Source organism: Hippopotamus amphibius, chromosome 4, assembly GCF_030028045.1.
Source record: "Hippopotamus amphibius kiboko isolate mHipAmp2 chromosome 4, mHipAmp2.hap2, whole genome shotgun sequence".
NCBI lineage: Eukaryota > Metazoa > Chordata > Mammalia > Artiodactyla > Hippopotamidae > Hippopotamus > Hippopotamus amphibius.
The window spans coordinates 172,806,934-172,831,207 of NC_080189.1; the positions used below are offsets into that span (position 1 = coordinate 172,806,934).

Consider the following 24,274-nt stretch of genomic DNA (forward strand, 5'->3'; position numbering starts at 1 on the left):
TTGTCATATTATTGTTCTCCTCTGTTCCTTAGTAGCTTCTCATCTTTCTGTATTCAGCATTCATTCCTTCCTTCATTCACTCACTCACAGTAAAATATTTAATGAGCAGTTACTTTGCTAGGTGGAGGAGTTACAAATATTTATTAGATAGTCCCTTCCTTCAAATGGCTTACGGTTGAAAGGAAGAGAGAGAACAGGAAACAGTTATAAATGTAGTTCCCATTATGATAGAAGCAGGCACAGGGTGCAGTGAGAGTCCAGAGAAAGAGTTCCTTACTCTTAGTGAAGAGGTCAAGGATGGCTTACCAGAGGATGTAGCTCCAGACTGACTCCTGTCTCTTTGCTCCTGATCATTAAGTTTTACCAGTTCTTCCTCTGCAATAGCCCTCACAGTTGCTCCCTTACTACCCATTCCCACTCCAATGCCCTAATGCTGGCTTTTAGTGTCATTTGTTTGAATTGGTACATTAGCTTCTTATCTGGGTTTTCGGCCTCCATTTTCTTATCTGATCAGTCCTTCCTATATACTACTGTCAAAATGACTGCTGCAAAAATTCTTTGGTTAATCTCCATTACCTCTAAAATGAAGTCTGGATTTTAAGTGTGGTATCCATGATTTTGTCGCAGTCTACAGCTTGGCCTGTATTGCTCACTTCTCTAGTTCCTTGTTGTGTTTTCCTCTTCAGTTAAGCCCAACAGCTCAGCATTTCCCTAACATGCTGTGTACTCTCCTGCTTGTGTGCTTATGCTGACAGTTTGCTTCCATCAGAGATGTCCCCTCACCCCCAGCCCACCCTGTCCAGCTGTCAAAATCTTGCCTGTTACTTCCTCACTGAAACTGTCTTAGTTTGCTCCTCCTCTGTGTTCTCAAAGCACATTTTTTCTCATGGGCCATAATACAATTAAATTTATTTTAAAATATGTTTTGTTTCAATCTTTACTGGTGCCTTCAGGACATGGTTGTTATTTTCATTTTCGCAACTCCTTGCCATCATTAAATGTGCATGCAGTTGGTCCTTGGCAATGTTTATTGAATTCAGTTGGAGAGAAAAAGTTGGCAGTTGATGGAGATTATCTTTGGACTCTGACTCTTTGATACTGTTCTGCGTTTATGAACTTGACTGATGTTTTCATTATTCCTAGACTTTTTTTATACATGGCGCCCACTCCATTTCCTTTGCACAAGAAACCATGTGGTAAATTCCTTTTCAATAGGACTAGAAGAAATGATCTCTTAAGGGTACAGTAGTAAAACACATGACTCACCTTTCTTTCCTTTCTTTGGTTTCCAGGTAGTTCAGTAGCTCTGATTGCTTGCTTGTTTTTTAATTTGTTTATTCTCCATTGTTTCTTTAAAATCTATTTCTATTTTCATATTCTTGTTTTATATGTTTCTTTCTATCATAATCACTTTTAAATCATTTTTTGAAAGAGACAACCTATTAGTTAAAAATATACAGACTCTCATGGATAATTATGTGTTCATGGAATTCAGTGACTGAAATTCAATCACATGTTTAAGACTTGAATGTTCAGTTGAAGCTTTGTATATAAATATGCTGTTCTTCAGAACTTCAGAGTTCTCTGATAACATTTTATGAATACTCCTTGTAAAAGTTGTGGGAACTTTGAGACAGCAGGGACTTCTACCACATCACACATCTCCTAACTTTAGGCCCGGTTTTGGGATCACTTTTAACCTCTTTGTCCTGTATTGTCCAACAGCTGTTTGGATGTAGCCATACCAGTGCTTGAGGCTTAGGTTAGGAAAAAAGAACAAAACTATTCTTTCAAGGCTTTAAATGAAAGTAACATAATGGACCGTATTGTATGTCATTTTGATCTTATTTCCCAAAATAAAAGCATTTTCCTGAAGTGCCTAAGTAGCTGTTAGATGTCTGGGGATGAGTTGTTATGAGAAAGCCCAACAGATCTATTAAGGAGAGGCTGAAGTGTGCTTTAATAATTGATTTGATGGTAATAAAATGTTCCCTGAGCAGAAGAAGTGGGTGTTGACATCAGGACAGTTATATTTAGGCAAGGAACAAATCTCAATTCATAGACTAGGACAATCGGTGTCAGATACAAAAAAAGGAAAAGAAAATGTTTGTAGAATAATAAAATGGTATAACTATATTACTCAAGTGGCAATTACTGTTTACATCAGAATTGTATAGAGTTTAAAAATGGGTTTATGCATAGTCAAAAAATACCTTGAAATAAGTGAAAATGGAAGTACAACACACCAAAACTTATGGGATGCAGCAAAAGCAGTCCTAAGAGGGAAGTTCCTAGCAATAAATGCCTACTCAAGAAAGAAGAAAATTCTCAAATAAACAACCTAAATTTACAACTCAATGAACTAGAAAAAGAAAAACAACTAAGCCCAAAGTTAGTACAAGGAAGGAAATAACAAAGATCAGAGCAGAAGTAATTGAAATAGAAACTCGAAAAACAGTAGAAGAAATTGATGAAACCAAGAACTAGTTCTTTGAAAAGTAAGCAAATCTTTAGCTAGACTCACCAAGTGAAAAAGAGAGAGTACTCAAATAAATACAATCAGAAATGAAAGAGGAGATGTTACAACTGATACTACAGAAATACAAAGGCTCATTAGAGACTACTATGAACAGTTATATGCCACCAAAGGGAACAGCCGAGAAGAAATGGATAAATTCCTAGAAACATACAGCCTTCCAGGACTGAATCATGAAGAAACAGAAAATCTGAACAGACCAAGTACTAGTGAGGAGATCGAATCAGTAATTTAAAAACCCCCTACAAACAAAAGTTCAGGACAAGAGAGCTTCACAGGTAAATTCTGCCATTCAAAGAAGAATTAATATGAATCTTTTTCAAACTGTCCCACAACATAGAAGAGGAGGGAACACTTTTGAACTCATTTTATGGGGCCGGCATCACCCTGATACCAAAACCAAACAAGGACACTATAAGAAAAGAAAATACAGGTAGATATCACTGATGAACAGAGATGCAAAAATCCTCAACAAAATATTAGCACATCTAATTCAACCACACATTAAAAGGATCATAACCGTGATTAAGTGGGATTTATTTCAGGGGTGCAAGGATGGTTTAATACATGCACATCAATTGCTGTGATACACCACATTAACACAATGAAAGGTAAAAATCATGTGATCATCTCCACAGATGCAGAAAAAGTATTTGACAAAACTCAGCATCCATTTACGATTAGAAACCTCTAACAAAGCGGGTGTAGAAGGAATGTACATAGTAAAGGCCGCACATGACAAGTCTGCAGCTAAAATCATACTCATTGGGAAAAATCCGAAAGATTTTGCTCTAAGATGAGGAATAAGATAAGGTTGCCCATTCTCCATTTTTTTATTCAACATAGTATTGGAAGTCCTAGCCAGAGAAGTTAGGCAAGAAAAAGAAATAAAAAGGCATCCAAATCAGAAAGTAAGAGGTAAAACTGTCTCTGTCTACAGAGGATGTGACACTATATGTAGACTATCCTTAAGACTCCATCAAAAAACTCTTGGAACTGATAAGTGAATTCAATAAATTTGTAGGATACAAAATCAATATACAGAAATCTGTTGCTTTCTATACACTAATAACAAACTATAAAAGAAATTAAGAAAACAGTCCCATCTACAATTGCATCAAAAAATAAAATACCTAGGAATAAATTTAACCAAGGAGGTGAAACACCTGTACAGCAAAAACCAATAAGATATTGATAAAAGAAGTTGATGAAGGTACAAGTAAATTGAAATATATTTCACATTCATGGATTAGAAGAATTATTGTTAAAATGTCTATACTACCTGAAGCAATCTACAGATTCAGTGCAATCACTGTCAAAATCTCAATTGCATTTTTCACAGAAATGAAACAATCCTAAAATTTGTGTGGAACCACAACAGACCCTGAAGAGCCAAAACAATCTTGAGAAAGAAGAACAAAGCTGGAGGCATCACATTCCCTGATTTCAAACCAAATTGCAAAGCTATAGGGATCAAAACATTATGCTATTGGCATACAAGCAGACACATAGATCAATGGAACAGAATAGAGAGCCCAAGAACAAACCCGTGCATATATGGTCAATTAATTTACAAAAGAAGTCAAGAATATACAATGGGGAAAGGACAGTCTCTTCAATAAATTGTGCTGGGAAATAGGACAGCCACATGCAAAGGAATGATGGACCACCATCTAACCATACACAAAAATTAATTAAAAATGGATTAAAGATTGAATGTAAGACCTGAAACCATAAAACTCCTGGGAGAAAACATATGTAGTAACCTCTTTAACATTGGTCTTGGTGATGAGTTTTTGGATTTGACACCAAAAGCAAAGGCAACAAAAGCAAAAATAAACAAGTGAGACTTTTTCAAACTAAAAAGCTTCTGCACAGCAAAGGAAATTATGAACAAAATGAAAATGCAACCTACCAAGTGAGAAAAAGTAGTTGCAAATCATATATCCAAGAGGGGTTAACATCTAACATATATAAAGAACTCATGAAATTCAATAGTAAAAAAAACCCAAAAACATCAGTCTGATTAAAAAATGGGCAGAGGCTCTGAATAGACATTTTCCTAAAGAAGACATACAGATGGCTAACAGGTACATGAAAAAATGCTCAAAATCACTAATCATCAGGGAAATGCAAATCAAAACCACAATGAGATATCACCTTACACCTGTTAGAATGGCTGTTATTGAAAAGATGAGAAATAACAAGTGTTGGTAGGATGTGAAGAAAAGGGAACTCTCATGCACTGTTGGTGGGAGTGTAGATTGGTGCGGCCACGATGGAAAACCGTATGGAGGTTCTTGAAAGAATTAAAAATGTAACTACCATATGCTTCAGCAATTCTAGTTCCGGGTATTTATCTGAAGAAAATGAAAACACTGACTCAAAGAAAAGATATCTGCACCACTATATTCATTGCAGCATTATTTACAATGGCCAAGATATGGAAACAACCTAAGTGCCCATCAACAGGTGAATGGATAAAGAAATATATATATATTATATATATATGTAAAAGAATATTACTCAGTCATGAAAAAGAATGAAATCTTGCCATTTGCAATGGTATGGATGGGGCTTGAGGGCATTATGCTAAGTGAAATAAGTCTCAGAGAGAAAGGCAAATACCATATGATCTTACTTATATGAAGAATCTAAAAAGATAAAATAAAAAACAAGGTTCATAGATCACAGAGAACAGATTGGTGGTTGCCAGAGGTGAGGAGTAGGAGTTGGGCAAATGGGTGTAGGAAATCAAAAGGTACAAACATCCAGTTATAAAATAAACAAGTCGTGGGAATGTCACATATAGCGTGGCAGCTATAGTTAATACTGTACTGCATGTTTGAAAGTTGCTGAGAAAGTAAACCTTAAAAGTTCCCATCACAAGAAAAAAATTCGGTAACTATGTATGGTGATGGATGTTAATTAGACTTATTTTGATCATTTTGCAATACATACAGATGTCAAATTATGTTGTACACCTGAAATTAATATAATGTCAGTTATACCTCAATTTAAAAAAATGGACTTTTCTCTCAAATCAGAAGATGTTTTCAAAGAAATGTCATCTTCAGTTCTTCCAATAAAATGGAAGCTCTAAGCATCTATTGAGGTCATGTGACATATGTCAGCTGATCATAACCTCTCTGGGTGGTGAACTGGTGTGACCTGGCTCACTGGCAACTATTAGTCTTACTGACAGACTCTACACACCATTGAAGCATTACACAGTGAATATGGGAAAACAGGCATCTTTTCCCTAACCTATATAAACATACCTGTTAATAGGTGTGTGTGTATAACATCACCTTCTTTGGTACGTGCTTACTCTTACGGATTTAATTTGTCTCAAATTCATATCCTCAGGGTATGAATAAGTGCTGTAGTATTTATTTTAGGTTGAATGTCTAATTTTTTAAATGGCCGTTCTTAGGTTAGGAATGTATCGGGAAGCAGAAAAACAATTTAAATCAGCCCTGAAGCAGCAGGAAATGGTAGATACATTTCTCTACTTGGCAAAAGTAAGTATTCGTAATTTGAGTGGAATTTGTCTTCTCTGGATAAATGTTTAAATTCTGACCAGTGCCTGGGGAAGAGTTGCCAGTTTCTTTAGAAATATTTGACAAGTTAATGTGTTCAGACTTAACTTTTTTTAATAGTAAGAGAAAAAGTGAGACCATATAGAGGATAACCATCTCAGGAAGAATTGATTGCTATGAAAAATAAGACAACTCGTTTGACATATTGCCCATCAGAACAGAAGAAAATGCCACAGGTTCACTACCCCCATGGGTAACAAGCCCCAGAGAGGCACTTTCCTACAAAACACTTGTCTCCCACCTAAGCAGACTGTAGAGAACAGGGATTGTTTTTATGTAGGTCCTTCACTTTTTGGCTCTGCCCTTATAACAAAAACAATATTTCCCCTTTATTGAGCACCTACTCAGTGTAAGGTATTATATCAGGTCTGTTTCGTATGCAATTTAACCCTCATAGCAACACAGTAAGGCAGATTTTAACATTTCCTTTGTACTCTTAAGGAAAAGGAGACTTAGGATAAGTAAGGTTTTCAGGCTCACTTGGCTATTAAGAGCCAGCATTCAAACCCAGGACTTTCTGATTCCAGAGCTGACTCACTGCCCTGAGTGCCACCCACAGCCACAGCAGAAGTGAAGGGCCACCTAGAATTTTCAGTATGGAAATAAGTTACTTCTTTACCCTCACCAAGGCTACTTTAAAAGAAGCATTTGATGAAGTGGTGGTTAGGACGTCATCTTGCTATATCTTTACGAATTTTTTAAACTTAAGAAGTGTGGTAAAGGAGGTTGAAAAGAAGATGAGATAGAAACAGAAGTGTTACTGCTTTCGAAATATGGTATTAATGTTAGCATACTAAAAAGAAACAAAATGCAAGTTCTGCCGTATAAACTTACTGTGCTAATCTTAGTATGTTTATAGTGATTTTTCAGAAATGTTTGAAACTATCTAGTATCTAAGTATCTTCTATACATTATATGTTAAATTCTTAAAGAGGTTTCTAAACATCATAGTACTTTTCTGACAGCTTGAAATTATAACTCAGATCACAGTATTTGACTATATCATCTTAATTGATAATCACTTACCATGTGGTTAAAAAATGTACTTTTAATTTTAACTATTGTTAAATACATGATTTGACTATTTTTTCATAAATTGATTTGCTTAAATCCATTGTTGCCTACATGACTATATAGAGGTACAATTTACTTATTTTCTTGAATATGTGAAGGAATTATGGCTAAGTAATAGAGACCAAGCAGATTTTAGGAACCACATTATTTCTTAAAATTTTAGATTGTTAATTTAAAAATTATTAAATATTTTATATTACTTAGTATCTGGAATTATAATCCTTATTATATTTTAAAAAGCAGTTCAGAAGCATGTAAGGTAAAAATCGAAACGTTTTCATCCATACCCTTCCCTCTAGTATCATACTTTAGCAAGAAACACTGCAAGCAGTTTTCTGTGTATCCATTTGGGCCTCTTCAAAGCACAATCTAAATGTTTAGGAAGAAAGAAAGGATGCAAGACTGTGAAGAAAAAAATGTCAAAACCTTATGTTTCTGTACATAAAACTATAATTCTCTTATTTGAGAAATTCCTAATAAGTATATGGTTTATCCAGGCTACTGTTCTAGTTGCTAATTAAGTGGAAACTATCAAGTGCTAACCCTCTCGACTTCCTGACCCTGTACCCTGCAAATCTATTTCCCCTCTATTTCCGAGGGTCCTTCTCCCAAACCACCCTCTCCAGAGGCTCTCACCGGCCGCTCCTTCTCAGACCTTCTTCCATGGGTCATGCCCTCTTTCTCCAGCATCTTCAAAATCAGCCTCATAATTGGTCCTTAGTGCCACCCTATAGATGTACTTATGTCTGTTCCATCCTGAAAAGATTTCCCCTTAATCCTTTCTTTTCTAGTACTGCTCAGTCTCTGTGACAATAGTAAGTCCACAATCAGTGTTTGCTGAATGAATAAAAAAATGAATGCTTCATATACAACATGTGGAGACAAAACTATAACATCATTATTGGAAATTAATCCACATTTCTGAATTTTTTTACTGTAATATCTAGGAGATAATCTGTTACTAAGCAATAATTATGAACTTGTCATAACAAACACTATTATTTTAAAAAATACTTTTATTGAAATATATCTTGGTTTTAGGTTTACATCTCATTGGATCAACCTGTGACTGCTTTAAATCTTTTCAAACAAGGCTTAGATAAGTTTCCAGGTGAAGTAACCCTACTTTGTGGAATTGCCAGGATCTATGAGGTAAGGTTTATATCATTCAAAAAACTGAGGGAAAATAGAGGTTATAGACTACTTAAGTCACAGTTCCTTGTAATCTTATGAAGGATAACAGTTTATAAAATTATGATTGTTGGCTTGTAATTTACCAACAGAATAAGAAAGTTTAGTGTACACATTAGTCAAACTAAGTTTTTATTATGAAGTATTTCAGACATACAGAAGAGTAGAGAGAATGGTATGAGATAGGGATTTAAATTAGTTTCTGCCTGTAGATAGCTTGTTGTCCCAGCATGTTTACTGGTCCTTCTCTCAAGGTCTGTAATGTCCAATATCAGTTTTTTTCTATATGTGATAGATATATTTTGGGGTTTTCTGTTTTGTTCTATTGGTCTGTTTGTCTATCCTTATACCAATATTATACTCTCTTAACTACTGTAGCTTTATAATACTCTTTGCTAAGGTACTGTGTTCATTTTCATCTTGAATGTCTTGGCTACTTTGGACTTTTGCTCATTCTAATAAATTTTAGAATCATGTTGTCAAATTCCATGAAAAGCCCCATTGAGATGTTCTCCCTGCTGCCTAATTACTGTAGCTTTGTAATAATTCTTGATATCAGGTCAGGCAAATTCTACCACCTGTCCTTCACAGTTGGTTATTCTTGGCCCTTTGCTCTTCCATATTTAAAAACCCTGTAGGCATATGGATTGGAATTGCATTCAATATATGAATGATGGGGAACGGGGGATTGCCTTTCTTTCCACTGTAGATCATGATTTAACTCTCAATTTACTTAGGTCTTTTTCTTTGTCCTTCAATGAACATTTTGTAATTATCTCCATAAACGTTTTGTTGAGAGTCCCCAAAACCATTTTGAGGTTTGATGATTATTAGAAGGTCTTAGGACTCAGCATACAGTTGTACTCATAGCCATAATTTATTGTATTAACAACAAAAGGATGAAAAGCAAAATCAGTAAATGGAAAAGGCACATGGGGCATAGTTCTGAGGAAATCAGGCACAAGCTTTCAAGAGTCCCCCTCCCCCTGCCACAGTGGAATCACACAGGACACATTTAATTCTTCCAGCAAGTTGTGGCAGCCTGTGTGAAGCATTGTGTACCAGGGAAGCTCATTAGAGACCTGGTATCCATCACTGGGGGCTGGTCATAGAGGCACCATTTGTCTATCACATGCCAGGATCCCGGACTCCAAGAAGTAAAGGTGTTCATGCTCCACATCAGGTTTATGGCCTACATTGTTTGTGCAGTTTGGGTGTAGTGAGCCACTCTTATCGCTTGGGGAAAGTTTCATATCAATATAGGGCACTAGCCAAGTTCTAAAATGCCAGCCAAGGGCCAACCTTGCAAGCAGGCCTTTCTAAGAGTAGCAGTCCCGGGCCTGCCATGTTAACTCTTTTCTGCACAGATGTATTCCTAGGTAAAATTATGAATAGAATGCTTTTTTTTTCTCTTGTATATTTTGTGGTCATTTCTGGTGAGTAGGAATGCATTAATTTTTTTAAAAGTTGATTTGATACTAGCAACTTGGCTAAATACTCTTTATTAGTTTTAATAACTTATCCATAGATTCTCTTAGATTTTATAAGTAAATAAAATAATCACCTGCAAATATAGACAGTTTTATCTCTTCATTTCAGTTATTTAAAAAAAAAAAACTTATTGTTTAGAATTTCCAACACAGTATTAAACAGAAGCATCTCTGTTCTCTTTTAAATCCCTTGAAATGCTGGATGTGATCTTTTAAAATTATGTTGTTAGAAAAAGAATGGACAGTATTAATAGTTGCTGTATCTGGGTAGTAATATATGAATGATTTTTATTTTATTTTCCAGATTTTCTGTAATGAACATGCGTTACTTTTAACATGATAAACAATAAGTATTATCTTTAAATTGTTTGCAAATATTTTCTCCCTTTGAAATGTAATTTTGTAGAAACTTTTGATCATTCAGTAAAAATACAATATCAGTATCTCTGTATCTTTACTTGTGTGACCCTAAATTGAACGTGAACAAAATTTTGACCAAGACGCTTAGAAAAGAAAGGAAATAAAGTCAATTTTGAAACTTGTTGGATTCATAGTGGTGACTATCTCGATGCAATTGGAATTCTTTGACCCTTAGGCTCTGCCTTCTGTGCATTTTGTTCCCTCTGCCATTCTCAGGCGGGAAGTGCTGGCAGAAAGAACTAGAGAACCATGGGAGTCTTTAACGTGTGGTTGCTGGTCAGAAGAATTCCTTTCAAGCCTCTGTTATAGTCACTGTTGCTATGGCTGAAATAGGAAGTGGTTCTGGAGTGGAATCTTTAGTCAGCTACCTTCTTCTTTCCCTGCTCTGGGTTTGGCCAGGAGTTGGAGGAATACATCATTTCGTAAGGGTTACAGGGGAAGGCTTTGTAAAAAAGTACAAAAAAAAGGAGAATTTGAGTTTGCACTCAAAGGAAGAAAGAAGTGAAGGGAGAACACTCCTAGTTTTGAGGACAACGTCACATACAAATAGGGTGACAAGGACTAAGCACAGACTTGAAATAGTCAGGTGCAGAAGTTCCCCTTGAATTTTCATAGTTAATTTCCCTTATGGCAAAGTTTAGCATACTAAGATTTCCAGTGTATTCTTTTTCTCTTTATGTGACTGTGGACTGAGGATTAATTAGTAAAGTTTGTTCCTTAGCTTTGCAGCCTACACAACATATGCCTTTAGGGATTTTTGCATGTATTATCATGCTTTTCTCTGGAGGGATTCTTTTCCTTTATGTGTGTGTGTGTGTGTGTGTGTGTGTGTGTGTTTTAATTTATCGCTTTCATTTTGGTCTTGTTTCTTTTAAATGAACATGTTGTGCTGCCTGTTGTTTGTTGCTTGTTCTGTACAGAAACTTGTTTAAAATGATTTATTCTTACTATATTTATTTGGTTGTGGTTTTAATTTTTCTTGGGGCCTTTTGTTTATTCATTTGTAAGTCAGGCCTTTATTTGAACTGGTCTATGTTAAAAGGTATTTGAAATTAGAAACATTACCCTAGGAAATATTATTCTTGTGGTCCTTGAACTTTACTGTATATAGAAATGACTTTGGGAGTGTTTGAGAGTGAGGCCCATCTTCTGCCTCCTGTGTCAGATGTCCTGGAAGGTGGGATGCAGGCTTTTGTCTGCTTAGCAAGCTCGGTAGGTGATTCAGATGTATAACAGAGTTTGAGAATCATTGCAAAATTCACTTCCTTAAATTATTTGCAGTTTTGTTTTAAATAACTAAAAATCTGATTAGAGTTAGTATTCCATGAATTGGTTCAAAAATAACCACTAATAACTACTGTAAAAATCACTTAAATGATACCACGGTTGTTTATATACTTGAAGTGACATTTATATGCTTGAAAATATTATTTTAAATCTACGTTAATAAAATTTGTTCTAGAGCTACTATAAACAATTCTGATGCAGGCATAGATTAAAGGACAAAAATAGAATCTCTGTGTTTTCATATATGTGAAAATTTGTGATAAAGGTTGTCAATTAAACCAGTTGGATTATTGGATTATTTAATAGTTTAAAAATAGAGCTGGATGAGTAATGATTCCTTCCTTTCTTTTTTTTAAAAAGAATTAAGAAAAAATTTTTGGCTACTTTGAGTCTTCATTGCTGTGCGTGGGCTTTCTCTAGTTGTGGCGAGCGGCGGGGGGCCACTCTTTCTTGCAGTGTGCGGGCTTCTCATTGTGGTGGCTTCTCTTGTTGTGGAGCATGAGCTCTAGGCATGTGGGCTTCAGTAGTTGCAGCACATGGGCTCAGTAGTTGTGGTGCTCAGGCTCTAGGGTGTGCAGGCTTCAGTAGTTGCGGCTTGCATGCTCTAGAGCATAGGCTCAGTAGTTGTGGTGCATGGGCTTAGTTGCTCCGAAGCATGTGGAATCTTCCTGGGCCAGGGATTCAACCCATGTCCCCTGCATTGGCAGGTGGATTCTTAACTCCTGTGCCACCAGGGGAGTCTGAGTAATGATTTCTTATACCAAAAGAACCCATTGCTACCAGGTGACTCCAAGATTTAAAACCATGAATGTTCCAGAAGAAAATATAGGTGAATTATTTGTGTAAACTTGGAATGCGAAAGACCTTTCTAAGCATGATACTAAGTCAGAAAGCCATAACAGAAAAATTGATAAATTTGAGAAAATAAAAGTTAAATTTTCTGTATTGCAAAAACAAAAATACAAATAAAGCAAGCCCAAATGAAAAAAGGTAAAAATATCAAATGGGGAACATGTTTGCCTTATCTGGGACAGAAAAAAGGCTACTTTTCATTTCCTTAGTTTATGCATTGCTTAACAATTTCTGTTTACAGATTGATGGAGAATTACACACAGACACATAAATGTGCATACACACACTTACAAATTCTCATTTTGGTCAAGCATGTAAACACGGAAACTTGGTATTTCCTCAGAGCAGTTGTGGGGCAAAGTCATGGTGTTCCCCTTGTCGTCCTACCAGCTTACACAGTGCCCGTTGACCCTCTCCAATGCAAGTAAAGTCACCCAGAGATGAGATTTTATTTCCATTATTCTAAGAGGTGGGTCAAAAAGGATCTTGCCTTGATTTATATCATAGAGTGTTCTGCCTATGTTTTCCTCTAAGAGTTTTAGAGTGTCTGGCCTTACATTTAGGTCTTTAATCCATTTTGAGTTTATTTTTGTGTATGGTGTTAGGAATTGTTCTATTTTCATTCTTTTACATGTAGCTGTCCAGTTTTCCCAGCACTACTTATTGAAGAAATTGTCTTTTCTCCATTTTATATCCTTGCCTCCTTTGTCATAGATTAGTTGACCATAGGTTCATGGGTTTATCTCTGGGCTTTCTATCCTGTTCCATTGATCCATATTTCTGCTTTTGTGCCACTACTGTATTGTCTTGGTTACTGTGGCTTTGTAGTATAGTCCGAAGTCAGGGAATCTGATTCCTCCAGCTCCGTTTTGTTTTGTTTTTTCTCCTCAAGATTGCTTTGGCTATTAGGGGTCTTTTTGTTTCCATACAAATTTTAGGATTTTTTTTCTAGTTATGTAAAAAATGCAGCTGGTAATTTGATAGGGATTGCATTGAATCTGTAGATTGCTTTGGGTAGTATAGTCATTTCCACAATATTGATTCTTCCAATCCAACAGCATGGTATGTCCCACCATCTGTTTGTATCATCTTTGATTTCTTTCATCAGTGTCTTATAGTTTTCTGCATACAGGTCTTTTGCCTCCTTAAGCAGGTTTATTCCTAGGTATTTTATTCTTTTTGTTGCAGTGGTAAAATGGGAGTTTCCTTAATTTCTCTTTCTGCTTTTTCATTTTTAGTGCATAGGAATGCAAGAGATTTCTGTGCATAAATTTTGTATCCTGCTACTTTACTAAATTCATTGATTAGTGCTAGTAGTTTTCTGGTAGCGTCTTTAGGGTTTTCTATGTCATCTGCAAAGAGTGACAATTTTACTTCCTCTTTTCCAATTTGGATTCCTTTTATTTCATTTTCTTCTCTGATTGCTGTGGCTAAAACTTCCAAAACTATGTTGAATAATAGTGGTGAGAGCGGGAACTGTTGTCTTGTTCCTGTTCTTAGAGGGAATTCTTTCAGTTTTTCACCATTTATAATGACGTTGGCTGTTGGTTTGTCATATATGGCTTTTATTATGTTGAGGTAATTTCCTTCTGTGCCCATTTTCTGGAGAGTTTTTATCATAAATGGATGTTGAATTTTGTCAAAAGCTTTTTCTGCATCTATTGAGATTATCATATGGTTTTTATGCTTCAATTTGTTGATATGATGTATCACATTGATTGATTTGCATATATTGAAGAATCCTTGCATCCCAGAGATAAATCCCACTTGATCATTTTTTTAATATGCTGTTGGATTCTGTTAGCTAGTATTTTGTTGAGGATTTTTGCATCTATATTCATCAGTGATATTGGCCTGTAATTTTCTTTTTTTGTGACATCTTTGCCTGGTTTTGGTATCAGGGTGATGCTGGCCTCACAGAATGAGTTTAGGTGTGTTCTTCCTTATGCTATATTTTGGAAGAGTTTGAGAAGGATAGGTGTTAGGTCTTCTCGAAATGTTTGATAGAATTCACCTGTGAAGCCATCTGGCCCTGGGCTTTTGTCTGTTGGGAGATTTTTAATCACAGTCTCAATTTCGGTACTTGTGATTGGTCTGTTCATATTTTCTATTTCTTCCTGGTTCAGTGTTGGAGGATTGTACTTTTCTAAGAATTTATCCATTTCTTCCAGGTTATCCAATTTATTGGCATATAGTTTCTTGTGATAGTTTCTCATGATCTTTTGTATTTCTGTGGTGTCAGTTGTCACTTCTCCTTTTTCATTTCTAATTCTGTTGATTATCATCTTCTCCCTTTTTTTCCTGATGAGTCTGGCTAATGGTTTATCAATTTTGTTTATCTTCTCAAAGAACCAGCTTTTAGTTTTATCAATCTTTGCTATTGTTTCCTTCATTTCTTTTTCATTTATTTCTGATCTGATCTTTATGATTTCTTTCCTTCTGCTCACTTTGGGTTTTTTTTGTTCTTTCTCTAATTGTTTTAGATGTAAGATTAGGTTGTTTATTTGAGATTTTTCTTGTTTCTTGATGTAGGATTATATTGCTATAAACTTCCCTCTTAGAACTGCTTTTACTGCATCCCATAGGTTTTGGGTCATTGTGTTTTCATTGTCATTTGTTCTAGGTATTTTTTGATTTCCTCTTTGATTTCTTTGTGATTTCTTGGTTGTTTAATAATGTATTGTTTAGCCTCCATGTGTTTGTATTTTTTACAGTTTTTTTCCAGTAATTGATATCTAGTCTCATGGTGTTGTGGTTGGAGAAGATGCTTGATATGATTTCAGTTTTCTTGAATTTACCGAGGCTTGATTTGTGACCCAAGATGTGATCTATCCTGGAGAATGTTCCATGTGCACTTGAGAAGAAAGTATTGTGTAGTTTTTGGATGGAATATCCTATAAATATCAATGAAGTCGAGATGGTCTAATGTGTCATTTAAAGCTTGTGTGTCCTTATTTGTTTTCTGTTTGGATGATCTGTCCATTGATGTAAGTGGGGTGTTCAAGTCCCCCACTATTATTGTGTTACTGTCAATTTCCTCTTTTATAGTTGTTAGCATTTGCCTTATGTATTGAGGTGCTCCTATGTTGGGTGCATATATATTTACAATTGTTATATCTTCTTGGATTGTTCCTTTGATCATTATGTAGTATCCTTCCTGTCTCTTGCAACATTCTTTATTTTAAAGTCTGCTTTATCTGATATGAGTATTGCTATTTTAGCTTTCTTTTGATTTCCAGTTGCATGGAATATCTTTTTCCATCCCCTCACTTTCAGTCTGTATGTGTCCCTAGGTCTGAAGTGGGTTTCTTGTAGACAGCCTATATATAAGGGTGTTGTTTTTGTATCCATTCAGCCAGTCTGTCTTTTGGTAGGAGCATTTAATCCATTTACATTCAGGGTGATTATTGATATGTATATTCCTATTACCATTTTCTTAATTGTTTTAGGTTTGATTTTTAGGTCCTTTTCTTTGCTTGTGTTTCCCAGTTAGAGAAATTCCTTTAGCATTTGTTGTAGGGCTGGTTTCATGGTGCTGAATTCTCTTAGCTTTTGCTTGTCTGTAAAGCTTTTGATTTCTCTGTCAAATATGAATGAGATCCTTGCTGGGTAGAGTATTCTTGGTTGTAGTTTCTTCCCTTTCATCACTTTAAAAATATCGTGCCACTCCCTTCTGGCTTGCAGAGTTTCTGCCGAGAAATCAGCTGTTATCCTTATGGGAGTTCCCTTGTATGTTATTTGTCATTTTTCCCTTGTTGCTTTTAATAATTTTTCTTTGTCTTTAATTTTTGTCCATTTGATTACTATGAGTCTTGATGTGTTTCCCCTTGGATTTATCCTTCCTGGGAGTCTGCACTTCCTGGACTTGGGCGGCTATTTCCTTTCCCATGTTAGGGAAGTTTTCGACTATAATCTCTTCAAATATTTTCTCAGGTCCTTTCTCTCTCTCTTCTCCTTCTGGGACCCTTGTAATGTGAATGTTGCTGTGTTTAATGTTGTCCCAGGGGTTTCTTAGGCTGTCTTAATTTCTTTTCATTCTTTTTTCTTTATTCTGTTCCACAGCAGTGATTTCCACCATTCTGTCTTCCAGGTCACTTATCCGTTCTTCTACCTCAGTTATTCTGCTATTGATTCCTTCTAGTGTGTTTTTCATTTCAGTTATTGTATTGCTTATCTCTGGTTGTTTGTTCTTTAATTCTTCTAGATCTTTGTTATACATGTCTTGCATTCTTGTTGATCTTTGCATGCAGTCTTTTTCTGAGGTCCTGGATCATCTTCACTATCATTATTCTGAGTTCTTTTTCTGGAAGGTGGCCTATCTCCACTTCATTTAGTTGTTTTTCTGGGGTTTTATCTTGTTCCTTCATGTGGTACAAAGTCCTCTGCCTTTTCATTTTCTCTGTCTTTCTGTGATTGTGGTTTTCGTTCTGCAGGCTGCAGGATAATAGTTCTTCTTGCTACAGCTGTCTGCCCTCTGGTGGATGAGGCTATCTGAGAGGCTTGTGCACGCTTCCTAATGGGAGGGACTGGTGATGGGTAGAACTGGCTGTTGCTCTGGTGGGCAGAGCTCAGTAAAACTTTAATCCACTTGTCTGCTGATGGGTGGAGCTGAGTTCCCTCCCTGTAGGTTATTTGGCCTGGGGCGACCCAGTGCTGGAGCTTACAGGCTCTTTTTTTTTTTTTTTTTTTTTTTTTAATTATTTTATTTTATTTTTTTTGGGGGTACACCAGGTTCAATCAACTGTTTTTATACACATATCCCCATATTCCCTCCCTTCCTTGATGCCCCCCCCCGATTCCCCCCCACCCTCCCTGCCCCAGTCCTCTAAGGCATCTTCCATCCTCGAGTTGGACTCCCTTTGTTATACAGCAACTTCCCACTGACTATTTTACACTTGGTAGTATATATATGTCTGTGCTACTCTCCCGCTTCTTCTCAGTTTCCCCTTCACCCCCCGCCCCCTCCCATACCTCGAGTTCTCCAGTCCATTCTCTGTATCTGCTTCCCTGTTCTTGTCACTGAGTTCATCAGTACCATTTTTAGATTCCGTATATGTGAGTTAGCATACAATATTTGTCTTTCTCTTTCTGACTTACTTCACTCTGTATGACAGATTGTAGTTCTATCCACCTCATTACATATAGCTCCATCTCATCCCGCTTACAGGCTCTTTGTCAGGGCTAATGGCAGACTCTGGGAGGGCTCATGCCAATGAGTACTTCCCAGAACTTCTGCTGCCAGTGTCCTTGTCCCCACAGTGAGCCACAGCCATCCCCTGCCTCTGTAGGAGACCCTTCAACACTAGCAGGTAGGTATGGTTCAGTCTCCTTTGGGGTCACTGCTCCTTCCCCCTGGTAGTGCGCATAGTACTTTATGTGGTGCCCTCCAAGAGTGGAGTCTCTTTCCCCTAGTCCTGTGAGAAGTCTTGCAATCAAATCTTGCTGGCCTTCAAAGTCTGATCCTCTGGGAATTCCTCCTCCCTTTGCTGGACCCCCAAGTTGGGAAGCCTTATGTAGAACCCTCACTCCAGTGGGTGGACTTATGTGGTATAATTGTTTTCCAGTCTGTGAGTCACCTACCCAGCAGTTATGGGATTTGATTTTATCACGATTCCACCCCTCCTGCCATCTCATTGTGACTTCTTCTTTGTCTTTGGATGTGGGGTATCTTTTTTGGTAAGTTCCAGTGTCTTCCTGTTGATGACTGTTCAGCAGTTAGTTGTGATTCCAGTGCTCTTGCAAGAGGGAGTGAGCGCATGTCCTTCTACTCTGCCATCTTGATCTGGACTCCTCAGTAGGTTCTTATGTTCTTAAAATATTAAGAACATTGGAATAGTTGTGTATAAAAGCAGTGTAGAATTCAGGAGAAAATTAACTCAGAGTTAACTAACAAATGTATCAGCATCCCTGTGTTTTGAAAAAAATTTAGCTATTTTTCAGCTATAAGTGGTGAATGAAAAAGCCTGTTCTCTTTAGTAACCAAATCCTGGAAGCACTTTGAAGAAGAATTTCAAATTTAAATCATGAAAAAATATATGTAAAACATGAGATTGGATCAACCTGTGAATGTTTTTTGGGAGTTTTATAGGACGAATAAATAATACCCCTTTTTCTCCAATTTGAGAACCAACTGAGAAATAGATAGATACAAGATTCACAGAAATGGAGGATAAACCATTATTATTATTATTATTATTATTATTATTATTATTTTAAGCTCTTTATTGGAATATAATTGTGTTACACTGTGGTGCCAGTTGTTGAGGTACACCAAAGTGAATCAGCTGTATTTATACGTATATCTCCATATCCCCTTCCTCCCAGGACTCCCTCCCACCCTATCTATCCCAGCCCTCAAAGTCATCACCCATCATCGAGTTGATCTCCCTATGTTAAGCAGTAACTTCCCACTAGCTATCTGTTTTACATTTGGTAGTGTATATATGTCAATGCTGCTCTCTCACTTAATCCCAGCTTCCCCTTCGCCCCCCCACCTCATGTCCTCAAGTCCGTTCTCTACATCTGCATCTTCATCCTTGCCCTATCACTGGGTTCATCAGTACCATTTTTTTAGATTCCATATATATGAGTTAGCATACAGTATTTGTTTTTCTCTTTCTGGCTTACTTCACTCTGTATGACAGTCTCTAGGTCCATCCACCTCACTACAGATAACTCAATTTCATTCCTTTTTATGGCTGAGTAATATTCCATTGTATATATGTGCCACATCTTCTTTATCCATTCATCTGTTGATGGGCATTTAGGTTGCTCCCATGTCCTGGCTATTGTAAATAGTGCTCCAATAAACATTATGGTACATGTTTCTTTTGGGATTATGCTTTTCTCTGGGTATATGCCCAGTAGTGGGATTTCTGGGTCATATGGTAGTTCCATTTTTAGTTTTATAAGGAACCTCCAAACTGCTTTCCATAGTGGCTGTACCAACTTACATTCCCACCAACACTGCAGGAGGATTCCCTTTTCTCTGCACCCTCTCCAGCATTTATTGTTTCTAGATTTTTTGATGACGGCCATTCTGACTAGTGTGAGGTGATACCTCATTGTGGCTTTGACTTGCATTTCTCTAGTGATTAGTGATGGTGAGCATCTTTTCATGTGTTTGTTAGCCACCTGCATGTCTTCTTTGGAGAAATGTCTATTTAGGTCTTCTGCCCATTTGTGGATTGGGTTCTTTGCTTTTTTAGTATTAAGCTGCATGAGTTACTTGTATATTTTAGAAATTAATCCTTTGTCAGTTGCTTTGTTGGCAAATATTTTCTCCCATTCTGAGGGTTGTCTTCTTGTCTTGTTTATGGTTTCTTTTGCTGTGCAAAAGCTTTTAAGTTTCATTAGGTCCCATTCGTTTATTTTTTATTTTATTTCCATTATTCTAGAAGGTGGGTCAAAAAGGTTCTTGCTTTGATTTTATGTCATAGAGTGTTCTGCCTATGATTTCCTCTAAGAGTTTTATAGTGTCTGGCCTTATATTTAGGTCTTTAATCCATTTTGAGTTTATTTTTGTGTATGGTGTTAGGAAGTGTTCTAATTTCATTCTTTTACATGTAGCTGTCCAATTTTCCCATCACCTCTTATTAAAGAGGCTGTCTTTTTTCCATTGTATCTTCTTGCCTCCTTTGTCAAAGTTAAGGTGCCCATGTGTGTGTGGGTTTATCTCTGGACTCTATTCTGTTCCATTGATCTATATTTCTTTTTTTTGTGCCAGTACCATAGTGTCTTGATCACTGTAGCCTTGTAGTATTAATTTTATTATTGATAAAAGCAGAATTGGAGCATGTGGCTCTAGATTATGACCAAAAGGACTTAATAGTGTTCTGCCTCTGTATTATACACACTAATTCATCCTGTCACAGACATGACTGTACTGTACCCAGGAGAGCCTTCTCCAAACAGCAGGGCAGAGAATGTGGACATCTTTTAGGAAGGTTGACTTCTAAAGAGACCCAGAAGGGGCTGAGACAGTCATACTCTGTTTGCCTCATGGGAATGAGGGAATAGGAGTGGAAAGAAGGGCCCCCAAGTCATTCTAATTATCAACATTTCTCAAAGTGTGGTTCAGAGATTCCTGGGGAAGTCCTTTCAAGGATTCTATAGGGTCAAAACCATTTTCATACTATTAATAGTATTGGTGAAGTTGGTGATAAATTTAATAGATGTAATTATATAAGTTACAGGTGTACAACATAATGATTCACAATTTTTAAAGGTTATACTCCATTTATAGTTATAAAATATTGGCTATATTTCCTGTGTTGTAAAGTATATTCTTGTAGCTTATTTATTTTGTACATAATAGTTTGTACCTCTTAATCCCCTACCCCTGTTTTACCCATCCTTCCTTCCCTCTGCCCACTGGTAACCCATCCTTCCTTCCCTCTCGCCACTGGTAACCAGTTTTCTATATCTGTGTCTGTTTATTTTTTGTTATATTCACTAGTTTGTTGTATTTTTTAGATTCCATGTGTAAGTGATGTCATGTAGTATTTGTCTTTCTCTGACTTATTTCACTATGAATAATACACTCCATGTCCATCCATGTTGTTGCAAATGGCAAAATTTCAATCTTTTAATGGCTAGGTAGTATTCTATTGTGTGTGTGTATGTGTGTGTGTGTGTGTGTATATATATATATATAAAATCACATCTTCTTTATCCATTCATCTGTTGATGGACACAGGTTGTTTCCATATTTTAGCAGTTGTATGAACTTTGGGGTGCATGTATCTTTTCAAATTAGTGTTTTTTTTTTTTTTTTCCAGATATATACTCAGAAGTGGAATTGCTGAGTCATATGGTAGATCTGTTTTTAGTTTTTTGAGAAACCACCATATTGTATTCCACCATGGCTGCACCAATTTACATTCTGACCAACAGTGTATGAGAGTTCCCTTTTTCCCACATCCTTGCCCACATTTGCTATTTGTGGTCTGTTTGATGACAGCCATTCTGACAGGTGTAAGGTGATATCTCATTGTGGTTTTAATTTGCATTTCTTTGATGATTAATGATATTAAGCATCTTTTCATGTGTCTGTTGGCCATCTGAATGTCCTCTTTGGAAAAATATCAATTCAGGTCTTCTGCCCATTTTTAATTGGGTTGTTTATTTTTTGGTGTTGAGCTGTATTATCTGTTTATATATTTTGGATATTAACCACATATCAGTCATATTATTTGCATATATTTTCTCCTATTCGTTAGGTTGTCTTTTCATTCTGTCAGTGGTTTCCTTTGTTGTGCAAAAGCTTTTAAGTCTATTTAGGTGTCATTTGCTTATTTTTGCTTTTATTTCCTTTGCTTTAGGAGACAGTTATCCAAAAAAATATTGCTACAATATCTGTCAAAGAGTGTTCTGCCTATGTTTTCTCCTAGGAGTTTTATGGTTTGTGGTCTTACATTTAGGTCTTTAATCCATTTTGAGTTTATTTTTGAATATGATGTGAGAAAATGTTCTAATTTCATTCTTTTACATGTAGTTGTATAGTTTTCCCAGCACTACTTTAAAAAAATTTTTTTTCATTGTAATATAGTTGCTTTACAATATTGTGTTAATATTTACTGTATAGCAAAGTGATTCAGCTGTATGTATACATATATCCCCTCCTTTTTGAATTTCCTTCCCATTTAGGTCACCATACAGCATTGAGTAGAGTTCCTTGTGCTATGCAGTAGGTTCTCATTAGTTATCTATTTTATACATAGTATCAATAGTGTATATATGTCAATCCCAATCTCCCAATGCATCCAACCCCCTCCTTTCCTTCTGGGTATCCATACATTTGTTTTCTATCTCTGTGTCTCTCTTTCTGCTTTGTAAATAAGATCATCTGTACCAATTTTATTCAATTCCACATATCTGCATTAATACATGATATTTGTTTTCCTCTTTCTGACTTACTTCACTCCGTATGACAGTCTCTAGGTCCATCCACATCTCTACAAATGACCCAATTTCATTCCTTTTTATGGCTGAGTAATATCCATTGTCTATATGTACCACATCTTCTTTATCCATTCCTCTGTTGATGGACTTTTAGGTTGCTTCCATGTCCTGGCTTCCCAGCAGTACTTATTGAAGAGACTGTCTTTTCTTCGTTGTATATTCTTGCCTCCTTTGTGGTAGATTAATTAACTGTTCTGGGCTCTCTATTCTGTTCCATTGATCCATATGTCTGTCTGTTTTTGTGTGCCAGCACCATACTGTTTTTTCTTTTCTTTTTCTTTTTCTTTTTTTTGTTTGCCACACTGCATAGCTTGCAGGATCTTCCCTGACCAGGGATCCAGGGATTGAACCTGGGCTACAACAGTGAAAGCCCAGAATCCTAACCACTAGGCCACCAGGGAAGTCCACCATACTGTTTTGAACACTGTAGCTTTGTAGTATAGTCTGAAGTCAGGAAGCATGATATCTCCAGCTCTGTTCGTCTTTCTTAAGATTGTTTTGGCCATTCTGGGTCTTCTGTGTCTCCATAAAAATTTTAAAATTATTTCTTGTAGTTCTGTGAAAATGCCTTTGCTATTTTGATAGGGATTGCATCGAATCTGTCAATTGCCTTGGGTAGTATAGTCATTTTAACAATATTGATTTTTCCAATCCAAGGAAACGGTATATCTTTCCATCTGTTTGTGTCATCTTCAATTTCTTTCATTAGTGTCATAGTTTTCCAAGTACAGATCTTTTACCTCCTTAGGTAGGTTTATTCCTAGCATTTTATTCTTTTTGATGCAATGGTAAATGGGATGTTTCTTTAATTTCTCTTTCTGATAGTTTGTTGTTAGTGTATAGAAATGCAACAAATTTGTATATGTTAAGTTTGTATCCTGCAGTGTTACCAAATTCATTGATGAGCTCTAGTAGTTTTCTGGTGGCGTCTTTAGAAATTTCTAAGTATAGTATCATGTCATCTACAAACAGTGACAGTTTTACTTCTTCCTTTCCAATTTGGAGTCCTTTTATTTCTTTTTCTTGTCTGGTTGCTGTGGCTAGGACTTCCAATTCTATGTTGAATAAAAGTGGTGAGAGTGGGCATCCTTGTCTTGCTCCAGATCTTAGAGGAAATGCAGAAATCTTCAACAAAATATTAACAAACCAAATCCAACAATACATTAAAGGGATCACACACCATCATCAAGTGGGATTTATCCCAGGGATGCAAGGATTTTTCAGTATTTGCAAATAAATCAATGTGATATACCACGTTAACAAATTGAATAATAAAAACCATATGATCATCTCAATAGATTCAGAAAAAGCTTTTGAGAAAATTCAACATCAATTTATGATAAAAACTCTCCAGAAAGTGGGCATAGAGGGAACATACCTCAATATAATAAAGTCCATATATGACAGATGCACAGCTAACATCATACTCAATGGTGAAAAACTGAAAGAACTTCCTCCAAGATAGTTGTTCATTTGTTTGTCTTCCTACCAGAGGTAACCTCCTTAAGGACAGTACAGCCATCTTTCCGTATGCAAGGGGGATTGGTTCCAGGACCCCCCTTGGTTGCCAGAATCCATGAACGCTCAAGTCCCTTATATAAAATGGTGTAGTATTTCCATATAACCTACCCACATCCATCTGTATACTTTATTTTTTTTAGAACTTTATTTATTTATGTATGTATGTATGTATGTATGTATGTATGTATGTTTTTGGCTGTGTTGGGTCTTTGTTGTGGTGCATGGGCTTCTCATTGCGGTGGCTTCTCCTGTTGCAGAGCACAGGTTCTAGGGCACGTGGGCTTCAGTAGTTGCAGCATTTGGACTCAGTAGTTGTGCCGCATGGCTTTAGTTGTTCC

General features: G+C 36.4%; 1 protein-coding gene across 1 annotated transcript in view; it reads left to right on the forward strand.

The window, feature by feature from the left end:
- Positions 1–24,274, forward strand: part of TTC8 (tetratricopeptide repeat domain 8) — a 60,278-nt gene that overhangs the window by 27,419 nt on the left and 8,585 nt on the right. The window contains exons 8-9 of the mRNA XM_057732195.1: positions 5,973–6,060; positions 8,254–8,364. Coding sequence (XP_057588178.1) covers positions 5,973–6,060; positions 8,254–8,364 — 199 coding nt within the window. The remainder of the gene's footprint in view (positions 1–5,972; positions 6,061–8,253; positions 8,365–24,274) is intronic.